General features: G+C 41.9%; 3 protein-coding genes across 5 annotated transcripts; 1 reads left to right on the top strand and 2 right to left on the bottom strand.

Moving 5' to 3' along the window:
* Positions 1-25: 25 nt before the first annotated feature.
* Positions 26-4004, top strand: LOC143368486 (U3 small nucleolar RNA-associated protein 25 homolog). Of its 2 annotated transcripts, XM_076811259.1 has the most exons (3): positions 26-592; positions 682-786; positions 1511-4004. In XM_076811259.1, exon 3 carries the CDS (start codon positions 1532-1534, stop codon positions 3809-3811), a length of 2280 nt encoding a protein of 759 aa, XP_076667374.1. In that variant the 5' UTR covers positions 26-592; positions 682-786; positions 1511-1531; the 3' UTR covers positions 3812-4004. The 2 variants fall into 2 exon arrangements, with proteins under 2 accessions (XP_076667374.1, XP_076667375.1); XM_076811260.1 differs by lacking the exons at positions 26-592; positions 682-786 and adding an exon at positions 1054-1305.
* On the bottom strand, positions 3925-8709 carry LOC143368495 (uncharacterized). Of its 2 annotated transcripts, XM_076811286.1 has the most exons (3): positions 5475-6034; positions 4827-5173; positions 3925-4625 (listed from the first exon to the last, which is right to left on the bottom strand). In XM_076811286.1, exons 2-3 carry the CDS (start codon positions 5158-5160, stop codon positions 4393-4395), a joined length of 567 nt encoding a protein of 188 aa, XP_076667401.1. In that variant the 5' UTR covers positions 5161-5173; positions 5475-6034; the 3' UTR covers positions 3925-4392. The 2 variants fall into 2 exon arrangements, with proteins under 2 accessions (XP_076667401.1, XP_076667400.1); XM_076811285.1 differs by lacking the exons at positions 4827-5173; positions 5475-6034 and adding an exon at positions 7205-8709.
* Positions 8710-8883: 174 nt separating this feature from the next.
* Positions 8884-13289, bottom strand: LOC143368491 (uncharacterized). The gene is made up of 8 exons (XM_076811270.1): positions 12616-13289; positions 11946-12090; positions 11651-11878; positions 11384-11557; positions 11227-11319; positions 10599-11128; positions 9677-9938; positions 8884-9079 (listed from the first exon to the last, which is right to left on the bottom strand). Exons 1-8 carry the CDS (start codon positions 12846-12848, stop codon positions 8885-8887), a joined length of 1860 nt encoding a protein of 619 aa, XP_076667385.1. The 5' UTR covers positions 12849-13289; the 3' UTR covers position 8884.
* Between the last annotated feature and the right edge of the window lie 139 nt (positions 13290-13428).

Consider the following 13428-nt stretch of genomic DNA (forward strand, 5'->3'; position numbering starts at 1 on the left):
TAATATTAATGCAGTCATATGGTGTGGAATAATTTACAAATTAGTAATGTAATTTACTATGTAGTACGATTAATTACACGCCTAATGATCGCGTTCTGTTAAGACATAAACCATTGCAAATACTATAAACGTGATTTATTTGTAGTTTTTTGTAAGACTATAGCAATAAGGCCAAACAAAATTAGAGAATATACGGCACTGTCGGCGGCGTGTTATTACTGCGCGCGCAACATCGCCTGTTCGCCTGAACTCGTTGGCTCTGAAGGCCTGTCAGGAACCGGATATTTTGTAAACAACCGAGCAAAGAGTTAATTAATTTTGCCCACTTTTTTTCACTTCCTGCGTTTCCCTTCCGTTCAGGTTATCAAGAACACATGTTAGTGCAGTTGTCACTGACTACTTTAACTTGTATACTAATAAGGAAGCAACTAACCGGCAATAAAAAATCTTTTTCCGATATGACAAGCAAATGACTTTTCATTAACGTGCGTGTAATTAGCTTTTGAAATTCTTCATAGCCTCTTACTGGTTATCATGTTACACGCAAATTCTCGGAAGACTCTGTTTCGGGAAATGGAGGATAAGGAAACTGGTAATTAAAAAGTTCGATTTGCTTCGATAACTAGTCTATTAAGAATACCGGTCACGTGATTTCCGTGTTACGAGGATCTAACTTTACAGATTTCTTCCGGTTTTCCAAACGGCAGTTAACTTACTTTGTGAATATTTAACAATATACCAATTGATGAGGCTTTGTATCACAGTGACGAGGGGAACGACATACATGTGAGTGTATTTATGCATTACGCTTCTATATTGAACAATGTCTTAGTAGTTGTCTGACCACGGCTCTAAACACAAACGATATTCGATCGGGTGAGCGTTATTGCATCTTGATACGAAGTTTGTTTAATTGCTAAGAAATTTAAAGTGCTGTACAGTGCTGGGCTGTTTTTGTAATTCTAAATCGAAGTCTTACGAATGACTCGTACGTAAAGCGTCCTGCGATCAGTATTTGTTTTATGTGTCCATATATAAGAAGGGAAAGTATAATGTTTTATCGAAATATAATCTGATATTAATGTTTTTAAGTTTATATTTATTACAACGTACATGAACTGGGAATGTATAACAGCTTTGAATGAATCGTAGTAGGGATGTCTGTATTTTAAATTCAGCGCTCATAACCTATTTTCCGAATACATGGCGATGTAATTTTGCCAGGCGTGAGGTTGTGTGCGTGTAGTGCTTATTGAAAAACTAACCTAACTCATCACAAGTTAAAAGCGTGTATGTTCTCTCAAGGTATATATTGTTTAAATAACGTTTATACACGTAATTCATGTAATTCTACATATCGCGTGGCAATAATGCCTACATTCTACTTTTTAAATCTGCAGTATTGATTTTTGTTGATTAAGATGTAGTAACAAGTGATAAAGAAAGACACGTGGGTTACTTTTACATGAGAGCTTGAGAGAAATTTAGTACAATATGTGCTTTTAATCAGTATACGAGGATTACTATCGCGATGGTGCGTGGTAAAAGACCGACTCGAGGTGGAAAAAGAAAATTCAACCGACACGAGAGTCGGCCGAAATCGAAGAAACGCAAGTTTAACTTCAGAGAAGCTTCGTACGTTAAAGAACGCGAAGCCAACAACCAGGAAATCGAAAAACGTAGAAAAATGTTGGAAGAAGAAAGGTTACAGCAGGAAGGATTGGAAACAGATAGCACCGACGATGAAGAAGCAAATCCTGTGCAAGATTTATTATCTACGTTTTCAAACATTAATAACCTACGAGCAACTGCTATAGAATCTGCATCGGAAAGTGATAGCGCTGATAACGCGGATGCGATAGAAGAACGCAGTGATCGCGACGAAGATGTAGATAACGCGACAGACGACGAGGCACAGTTGTCGAACTACAGCGACGACGAAGAGATTAAAATAAAGGAAGCAGACGAAGAAGATCCTGAAACTGCCCAAGAAGATGCTGGTTGTTTAAAAGATCCATTCTCTATTCATCTTCACGATGATTTAAGCGATACACTTTACAAAGCGGTTTCCAACGTCCCGCAAATCACAGAAAGACAGAAAATAATACGGCCGACCCTAGGAAACCTTATTTGTGAAATTCCAAAGCCCAAGGAGGATGTAAACGATATAGAAAGAAAACTAAAGGTTTCCGTTTTAGAAGATAAACAATTTGCAAAGTGTGGTACTGTTCCGTCCCTGATTGATAACGTAGATTGGAATAAGTTGTATATAAAATCTCAGATTCAAGGTAATATTACAAAAGCCAATTGTTTGAATTTAAAGGACCACGTTGGTGCAAACCCCTCGCCACTCACTCCTTTGCAGAAGGAATTGTTTTCAGTGATGAACAATTATCAGGATTTATATTATCCTGAAAGGACATTCTCCAATGGCGAGGAAATAAGATTTACATACTGTCTGCACGCCATTAATCATGTACTAAAGACTAGAACAAAAGTATTACATCATAATGCAAAAATTGTAAAATCAAAGTATACTAATATGGCCGAGATCCCGGATGAATATAGAGATCAAGGATTAGTGAGACCAAAAGTTTTAATAATAGTCCCTTTTAGACATTCCTGTCTAAAAATTGTTGAGCTATTGATATCTATTTTAATCGGAGAGGACAAAGGTGGATCTGTAATGAATAAGAAAAGGTTCATGGACGATTTTAGCGGCAATGAATTGACAATGCCAAAAACCAATCCAAAACCTGAAGATTACGAGCTAACGTTCCAAGGCAACACAGATGATACCTTCAAAATAGGAATTGCCATCACAAAAAAGACCTTAAAGCTATATTCAGAGTTTTATTCCTCCGACATAATAATCTCATCCGTCCTAGGCTTGAGAATGTTAATAGGAGCAGAAGGCGAAGCAGAGAGGGATTATGATTTCTTGGCATCGACAGAGCTACTGATTCTGGACCAAGCCGAATTGTTTTTAATGCAAAACTGGGACCACATGATACACATTTTAAATCATTTACACTTGCAACCGAAAGACTCCCATGGAACAGATTTTTCCAGAGTAAGAAGCTGGTGCGTAAATGGATGGACTAAATATTACAGGCAGACATTAATATTCTCCAGTATTCATGTGCCTGAAATTTATGGAGTATTTAATAAAAAATGCCACAACTATGCGGGCAAAGTTAAAGTAATAAATCCTGTCTCTCCTGGATCTATTTGTCAAGTGATTGTGCAAGTTCCTCAAGTCTTTCATAGATTCGAAACTTTAAGTCATTCTCAAGCCTTGGACCAAAGAATGGAATTCTTTGTAACAAAGATACTTCCTCAATACAAGGACAGAATTATGAATCACACGTTGATCTTCATACCGTCTTATTTCGACTTTGTGAAGTTACGAAACTACTTTAGAAAGGAAGAATACAATTTTGTACAAATCTGTGAATACTCCAAGGATGCAAAAGTAGCAAGAGCCAGAGACATGTTCTTCCACAGCAGCGCGCATTTTCTCCTATATTCGGAACGATTTCATTTCTTCCGTAGAATACGAGTGAAAGGTATCAGGCACATTATATTTTTCGCACCGCCCACGATTCCCGAATTCTATAGCGAAATGTGTAATTTCATGCAAGAGGCCAATCAGAATCAGCGATCCGGCTCTGAAAGTAACATGACCGTAACTATTTTATATTGTAAATACGATATTATGCAACTTTCTGCGATCGTCGGTACTGAAAGAGCAAATAAAATGTTTACGTCCGACAAGTCTGTCCACATGCTCGTGACTGGCGAACAATAGGAGGAAGAAGAACTTGCGAACAATCTATTTTCTATTAATTAAGATTGTAACGTATGCGAGAACACGCGGTGTGAAAGGCTGCAATTTTGTACTGCGAATAACAAGAGGTCTCCTCACGTTTCTGATTCTTGTCAATTTATTTATTGTAGGATTAAAAAATTAGACGAAACAAATACAGTCCTGATTACAGTTTTCCGAATTCAATTCATTCATGCAAATCGTCTCATCGCTTCAACCGTACAATTACGCAGTATAAAAATTAAAATCTTCGCGCGAGCACTATCAAACAATCACGACCCAGTAGAATGATTATTCCTCCGTCCGAAAAATATACAATCTATCGTTTGCGTACATACAGAATTAAAGAGCACGCTTAAATTATCTACAGCGTCGTAGGCCTGTAACGGGGAAGAATGGAAACTTAAATAAATGCAAATTACATCGAATGGATACCCGTTCTAAGTAATTAACGCGGGAGCAATCTCTTTTTTCCTTTCCTCTATAAATCTGAAGAATCGACTTAGTCAATGTGAAAATCGGCATATTAATGCTATAACAAATCTGAAGGATTTGATCATCTATCAAGTACTATCTGGACCCGTTTTGGTAGAAGCCTCGCCGCTCTCGGTACTGGGATCTGTTCGAAAATCCTCGGTTTTCGTTAACGGTGAAACACTCGACGATAACATCTCGGCGCTCTCTGATAAAATCGTTAGCAAGCCCTTTTGTCGTTTAGTAGCAGCGATCTCCGGTTCCGCAGTTTGTTCGCTCCCCATGGCCATTGGCTCCGTCGTCATCCTTTCTATCTGCGTTTCTGAAAGAAAAAACAGAAAGCCAACTTAGGATATCTCGCGTCGCAATGAACTTTTTTAAACAGTAACTCGCAATTCCGACACGACGAATAATCGCACGAGTCATTCGATGCCACACATTCATACAGATCTGTTAGTTTAACGGGCAGACGGGAAGTCAATTTAAAAATATGCCGACTCGATGATTGAAATGCTGTTTTTACCGTTCACGGTGAAGGGCGTGGCGAGAGGATTCGTTGATCTTACAGTGACACATTCCTGCTTCGCTCTCAATTTGATCGGCACATCTTTGGGGTCCCAGAGGAAAGTGTAGTAAAGGGAGAGCAGAATGGCTGCCATGCTAACGAATATAACGTAGGCCACCACTGTCAATACCCGTACCAATTTCTGTTTATGCTTCGGCTCGTACAGCTTGTCTTTAATCTCGTATCCTGCCAAACGAATCTCATTGCCTGTCGCCTTTTGCTCGCGATTCCCGAGCGTACGGCTTATACTTGCCATCACGTTTTGAGCGCTCATCTTTCGCGGCAACTGCATCCTTGGTCTACGTCTGAAAGAAGTCCACTTTACTCGCCCCTCAGTTTCGATAGTAGATACCAATTTCCAGACAGTGTATTCCAGTGTTCGTTAAGTGATCATCGGAATCATTGAGCTTCCAGATCCAATAGAAACCTTAGCTGCACCGACTCGACACGAGATTTCAAGGTGAGTGTCAAGAAAATCATTGTTCCTTCGAGCAACTCTGCTTCCAAATGTCACGTGTATTTATAACTTTCCAGGTTTGTTTACATTTATCAACGATCAGCAAACTCCGGGAATTTACCGCTGCAGGCGGCGCAGCACGGACATACCTTTCTGCGAAACGCCCTTAAATAGGATACCCCTGCACGAGGCACGTCCAAATTCTCCACCGTTTCTGCACCATTGTCCCTCGTAACTCGTGCGCGTGAAACGCGTTCGCTGGTGTCCACCCTTATCGCCTCACCAACTTCCCGGCCAGGAAGCGAAGCTTGTTTATCGATGGGGCGTTACCGTAGGACAGCTGCGAGTGCCGAGGCGACGACGGAGAAACGCCGAGATTTCGCGAGAATCCGCTCCGAGAAGGCCGCGAGCTTTCCCGAGGACGTAACGCGCGCAGAGGGTTTCTCTTCGTTGACGTTCCCCCTATTCTACGATTATTTCTGTCCGTTGGCTCGCGGATCAACGTAGTTTCCCACCAATGCAGCTGCTAAAAAGCACACCCATCCAACGACACCGAGCAGCTTTCACTGCGCAAGTCCGGGAATCTTGACTCGTCGTGCTTCGTTTCGCAAGCTTCAAGGGCTGCTCGACTTTGCGGGATTCACCGTTGGCAAATGCCCTTAAACCGATACACCAGATACAGCCTTACTTTATTTTCAAGGCTCTCCTACTGCGTATCGACATCTTACCCACGCGTCCTTCCAAAATGGACGCGCTCGCGAACGAACCATCTTCATTTCCCACCGTTGGGGTGTCTACTTTTAACTCATATCAATTCAAGTTTAACGCCGAAGGCGGGAGAATGGCCGGTTCGTACTCGTTGAGAACAACATTCAACAGAATTATTCAGTTTCACGAGCGATGTAGCAGCTTATTTATACGCGCTTGAACGGTTACCGACGTGGGTAGCTAGGAATCGTAATCGCATCCCCTATACCGAAGGAGAAGCATTACGGTGCTTCCGCCGAGGTGACAAAGAAATGATTAAAAATGTTGCGCGAGCATTTTACGTAAGCTCGAGCTTACGTCTTGCTTCATAGTATATGTATAACCGCCGCAACGTGTTATGTGCGTGCGACAGGATACCTCGTACATACATTCATAAGGAATAGCAATTACGTAAACGCGGTCATCTTCCTTGGAACCGCGGGGCGTTAAAAATATCGTAACTATAGCCTGCTGGAACGAGAATTCATAAACTTTGTTCAAAGCTGACGGAGGTCTTCGCTTCGAGAGCGAAGCTACTTTCACGACGTTTGCCCGTTTTACAGAGGCGCGCCTTTATTTTAATAGCATTAAGACGTCGTTCTTCGATCACTTCGCGAACAAACATAGCCGTTCGATCCGTAGACATTGCTCGATGAGGGCTGCGTGGTGAATTCGGTTACGGGTACGCGTTTCCGTGTTAGGAGGTCAGATGGCTCTTGTGAAATTCAAGTGTATTAACGCTCGATTAAATGGTCACCGGCAAGACAGATAATTCAAATTAGATAAGCCTATTCCGAAGCCACGGCGATCTTTCAGTAGAAATTGTAGAAGCTTTGTAATGATGCAACGTTGAAGAAGCCATAACGGATCGACCTGACCCTGTTTCAGTTATTACGAGGACAATACGGATAATCATCGCAACGCCAATCCATCGATTATCTTATTTCTAAGGTTTTAATCATGACTTTTTATTTTGTCTGTACCGAATACTCCCGCTTGTGCCTCTATTCCCAACTCAACCATTCGCAGTCACTTTAAAAACAAACGGGCGCTTCGACTAATGGCAAAATACTCGTAACGTAAAAAGTCCTTTACACGATACAGCGTGTAAATTGTAAAAAGCTGGTTTTACCTTTGAAATTCGCAGCAGCATTTGCTGGCTTTACAGATGATAGGTCCGATCGTCGTGTAAAATCCAAATTATCAGTAGAATTCGTGGCCGATTGATTATTTACAGATGGATCAATATGGTATACGCGAACTCTGTTTCTTTGGGTTTCAGGGTTTTCTATGCTTCTTGGTGTCATAACGCGGTCGGATTTGTTAATTATTGTAAACGTTCCAGTATTCGTGAAGTTTTCGCTGGACGAGTCGGATCTCGAGTTCTGACTAGTTGCAGAAGTATTTCCAACCGCGCCGATCGCAATGTTTATGTCTTTTTTGATAGCAGCTGTTCCATTTTCTGCCCGAAAACTGGCTGGAATGCTTTTCTCCCCTCTTCCCCGGGTAACAGCCGAGTTCTCTGTCAGATTACGATTCAACAGATAGCCGTATTGAGGCGATTTGTATATGGCACTGTTTGCGGCATCCGTAAACCGATCCTTATTCGCTTCATCTCCAGAAATACTCGAGGAGACTGGCGCGGGGAACGTGCCATTATCACTGACTTCCGATGAAATTATATCCCCGCTTGTCATCTCACTTTCGTCCTGTAACGCTGCACTATCTTCGCTCGGCTTCCCCTTCAAGTTCGACCTTCCTCCTTCCCCGAGAGAAGCGTACTTAGTGAAATTAGCAGCCGCCCAGCTTTTTAGAGAGGAGTTCCGTTCGCGCTTTAAATCATCGCCTCTATTTCGCAAAAACTCCATTAGAGAATTCCTTAATAGAAACAAAGATTCGTCCAGCCTGCTACGATCTTTTGTTACTTGATCTAGATCGTTCATGTCGGAAGTATCGTCCGCAATACGGCCGGCGAACTTTACGGGCGCGCCGTTCGGAAGGAAACTTTTGGGCTGAAGTTGTTTGGATTGATCGGGTATGATCGGTGGATCGCTTTTGAGGAATTGTACTTCAGGCTCGCCAGACAAATGAACCGGCTTCCGGAAAAGCCTTGGGTTCGGCGGTTCCCAGAGGAATATGTAATATGCGCTCAAAACTATGGCTACGAAACTCACGGAGAACATATAAGCCATCACAGTGATGAGACGTACGAGCTTCTTCGAGCCTCGATTCTCATAAATGTCGTCTTTCTTCCCGGCTTCCCCGGCAGGACCTTCCTCGCTGCTCACTTCCTTGCTCATCTTGCTTCAAAGCCTTTTTACAGATTTCACCCTCGATTCCGATAGATTAAATCGTTGATTCAGTCGCTTCAAGCTGCCCGTTCATCTTTCAATCCCTCTTGCCTTTGTTCTCGTCTCCGTTGAGATTCTTCTCTCGTGCTGTCATCGCGCAGTGACGACAAAATTACATTTCAGAGCGATTTAGAGAAAAGATTTCACTGAATATGTTCACGCGTGCACCAGGTAGATCTCTACTTTTCAATCCAGGCCATTTGATCGAATCCCTGTCATCGCGCGCTTCGTCGAAACCGAAACACAAGATACAAGCGAATGATCGAGGGGACGCGTTCCGAGAGCGAAAGCACGCAAGACTGCAAGTTCTCGACAAACGCTCGTTCCTTCACCACGTGTTAGATTAGTGCGCAAGCGTCCTCAAGACATTACGTATCGTTCGTTCTAAACATTTAATTCAGAAACACCGTTCTTTCTCCAAGCAACGCGGCTCAAGATTATCATTTCGACTTCCTGCTTCATCAAGCGTACACCCCCATTGCGTCTTCGTCCCCTTGCTCCATCAAAGAACTTTCGCTGCATTGCGATGACAAGAGCTTCGCGTTGGTACAGGTACACGACTCTAAGGACGTGTTAACGGCAATAGAACTCGTCTCCTGTTGGTTTCTCGAAGAACTGCCGGTGCTAGGTTTATTGCGAATATGGTTGGAAAGGTTCTGAAAAATAGTAACAAGCGAAGTTAGGCAATCCGGAGATTCAGAAAATTATACAAGCAGAATAGTTGATGCGTAAGGCAAATCTATTTTTTTGTTTTGGGGTGAAATCACCCCTTGAAGAAAATGCAGAATTTTCTTTTTCGTGGAATATGTCGAGAACGGTGAGAGATGTCGAAAAGACGTATTAATAAAAGTTGCATCTATTTTTTACATCTACGAAACTTTGTAAAAATAATTATCGAAAAATCGATATTTTCAAGTTACCCCTACCATCAATCTTTAATTCGATAATTACTTTTACGCAGTTTTGTAGGTATAAAAAAAAGACGCAACTTTTGTTTAAACTTTTTTCCAATATCTCTCACCGTCCTCGAGATATTCCACGAAAAAGAAAATTCTGCATTTTTTTCAAGGGGTGATTACACGCCCTACAACTGCACTATGGCACCAACAAAAAATAGGTTCGTGTTACGCTTGAACTCCTCTACATGCACACAAAGTTTGGGGATTTTCTGAATTTCCGGCTTGCGTAACTTCCCTCGTAAGTGAAACTGAGGAATTTAAGTACATCGATCTACTGGCAAACTAAAATCGCACCTGGTAATGCGCTTCTGGGCTCGAGAAAGAGTCCCGTAAATTCGGTCCTGTGCAAGATCCCGAATTCTCATCGATTCGAGGGCTCGGCGCGTAAGGCAAATTCGGGATGCATTGTTGGCTGTTCAGAATTCGGAAAACTTGAGCCAGCAAATCGTTCGAACCTTCAAAACAGGGTATTGGAATGGACGTTTGGACGTTTTGTCGAGCGATCAGCGAATTCAGAGCGGGCATCAGCGCTGGGGAGTAAAGTAACACCGCGAGTCTGGAGAAGAAGAAGGGAAACGCGAAAATGGGAATAACTTGGTGTTATTAAGGGGACTAGGCACAGTCAAATCGCTCGAAGATCAAGTATTTTTTGCGAATTAATTATGCGAAGATGATTACAAATTGTGACTAGTACGTTTGGGTAATGTTTACTAATACTATAAACTGTAATAATTTTTTTTTTTTTGATAATATATACATGTATATGACGGCGCTACGGTCGTCTGATGTGCAGGCGTTCTTTCTGCGGTTTTAGAGTGATTGAGAAAAAAAACGGAGGTTCGGAGCGACTTGAAATTTTTACAGCATGCTCAAAATATATTCCTCTCTGCCCCGAACCTCAGCATTAGAGTGTAAAAACTCTAGTTTCTGGGATAAAAAAAGGAAACATTTTCTAGGAGAAACATATTCCAAGAAAACCGTTGTATCCGTTCAAAACCAAAGACATTCTTTCTAAAACACTGTATAATCAACCTCGTGTGGCGCCATTTGTAAAATAGATTAAAAGTGTTTACTCTACGTGATAGTAATAAGCATTGTGCAAAAGGAAAAGTCTATGCTTGCTTTCATCTCCTTGTAATTAATTCGCAAAAAATACTTCATCTTCGAGAGATTTGGCTGCCTAGTCCCGTTAATACTCCTATCGTTCCTTTCGCACCTTAACAGCTGAATGGTGAATCCATTGGGGTCCAACATGGGATTCGAGGCAGCAGATTGCATCATGGGGGTATAAGATGTGTGAACGTTGCTTCGAGGAGTTGGGGCCCGCTTATGTCCTCGAACGTTTCTCTGAATTAGTCGCTCAACATTCCTCGACGGGTTGTTTACTGAACGTGTTCTCTCGTAGGGTACCCTTCTGAAATGATTGTTCCAGTGGCTGCGATTACCTTGGAACGCTTGATTAACTTGCGAATCCTCTTTGCGGCGCGCGTCCGCGTTCTCGAAAAATTTCAATCGTTTAACCAAGCATTTCTCTTCCAGGTCGGCAGCCGATCGTCGAAGCTCGGCTTCCAATTTCGGCCCAGCAGTGTCGCTACCAAATTCTGGCTGCGTTATTGGTCGAAATTTCGGTGTATTTACCGCGGGATTGGCCTGCGTACGATCCTCGTGTTTGACACGCAAGTCAATACAGCGTGACGTTTCCGGTTCGTGCGACTTGTCGAACCTTTGGCAGCCTTCCATCGACACCTTTTCATCCTTCACGGTTGCGAACGATTAAAAAATTACATTATCCGTCGACACCAAATGATTCCGCGCGCTTAAAATATTTCCAATAATCGACATACTTCGTTTCTTAAAGGGCTCAAACATTTATTTGGGCCGCCGAAAATTTTAACGTCATCAAATTTATCTGCCGCTTCGTGAACATCGCTGTTTACCTGTAATACATACATTCGTCACTTTCCATTATAAAATACGTCCGTGTATTTTGATTCACCTTACTTTAGAATCATTTCGATTGTGTCTTGAAACGTCGGTTAATGGAGTCGAATCTTGTGGAAGGATCACTGCAACATTGTGCGTCGAACACACAGCGGTTAAATTGTTATTCAATGCTCTTGGTCGACACGCCCGTTCACCAGGTCCTTTTATAGGATACATATCGCCTTGCAAATTCTAAAGATTTGACAAAAAATTTCATTAGAGATTTACGCTTATGCTGTCGAATACCTCTTCCATGTGACGGCTTGATCGGTAGTGATCGATCACCTGATAAGGGTTCTCCCGCTCCGTCCAGCTTATATCGTTCAAAGTTCTGCCGATCGAATCGTTACTTCGCCTCGCGGTATGATGTTTCCTTCTCGATGAAACGTTAATCCTCTCTTGATTCCGAATCTCGCAGACGTTAGGGCCTGTGCTCCGATTTCCCGACGGGGTTCCGAACGGCTGTCCGTACTTCGCCAGCGAACATCCCTCCCAATTTACACCCGTCTGTGACTTTAGGAAAGTTACTTCTCACGTGTACAGAGATAAAGTCATTAATAAAACGCCGGTGTTAAAATACCGTTTCGTGGACGGGGGCTGTATTACGCGCTATCCCGGGGATCAACATTTTGGTCCTCGTCAGTTCCTGTTCCATAGCCACGTATCTTTCTTCCATCTGTTTTATATAATCTAGGAAATATCTACTGGGTGCATGTCCGCAATTACTAAAAGTGAAGTAGAATATCTGTTAGATGGGAAAGGATTGTGCAAGGCGATGGTAATTGTAGGTGTGCAGGGCCCTATCAAGTTGGGAGCAAGCAGAGGAACTGCCCAGAGTGGCAAAATTGGTAGGGAGAGAAAATTAAAATCAATAAAAACCAATAAAAAAAAAGTAAAACTTTTTGGAAAAACGGCATAGAAGTAAATAGGTAATACATATTTGAATTTACTATTGAACTTATAAATTGTTTTTAAGTCACTCATATAATTGCCATTATACTATTTAGGAAAAGCTGCGTGCCTATAATAAAGATCTTTACAAATGGCTTTTATTTAACAAATACCTACAAAAAATTTCACTCACTGTGAAAAATTATATTGTAAAATAATTATTTATAATTAAATATAGAGGGCGGCAAAAATCATTTTTGCCCAGAGTGATGAAAGAGCCTTGGTTGTATGCTCGATTAATCGTGGAGGGAAAGTTGTTTATTCACAGCTGAAATAATTTAAGATGACCCAACACTAACGTTTGCTGTGTTCTCGTGTACAAGTCACTCGGTTGGAGGCGATCAGTGTCCTCTACAACGATCAAATTTAAATCCAGGGTCAATCCGTCGTTCCTCGGGGAAGGGATGTTTGTCAGGTCAGTAATCGGAGTTCCGTGCCCTTGATTTCCGAGAAGTTGTCGATAGAGCTCGTTCCGTCTCCTTTGGTCGTGTTGATCGCTTACCGATTCCAAAAAGATCTGTCGCCCGAACATACTTGTGAATTTGATCGTAGACGGTTACGGGGAATTTTGATAGGTGTGAATTGTGGTTTGCGAATATTATGTACGAGCTTCCATTTAGGTTAGGTTATTCTTATTCGTCATTTGTTTTCTTCCTTTGCCTCCCCGCGAAGGACGCGTGAAGTTCTCCTCGAGAAGTTCGCAGAGGAATGCTTAAATATTTCTGCCTGCATGCATATGTATGGGCAATAAACATCATTCTATAATAGCCTCGGTATGAAACGATGTTTGAATAAAACTTTGTGTATGACTTTCGGTAGAATGAAATTCTACGCAGAGATTTATTTCGTGCTTGTAAAACAAAGCATTCATGCTTCCCGTGTATATTTATTCAGCTTCTTTTGATTAATGCCAACAGGCCAACACGCATGCCGGAATTTGGTATTTCGAAACCATTAGTGACCGTTTTCTCGTATCTTATTGTTAGTTTACGTAATTTTTTTCGTAATATCGCGCAGGCCACTTATTTCTGTTCTTGTACTCAAAATATTTGCAAACATTTAGTCGCCGAGCTGCGCGAGGAAGATGTACACAGGGAACGGCGGTTGTGTGA

The sequence above is a fragment of the Andrena cerasifolii genome, chromosome 4 (genome assembly GCF_050908995.1).
Source record: "Andrena cerasifolii isolate SP2316 chromosome 4, iyAndCera1_principal, whole genome shotgun sequence".
Lineage (NCBI taxonomy): Eukaryota > Metazoa > Arthropoda > Insecta > Hymenoptera > Andrenidae > Andrena > Andrena cerasifolii.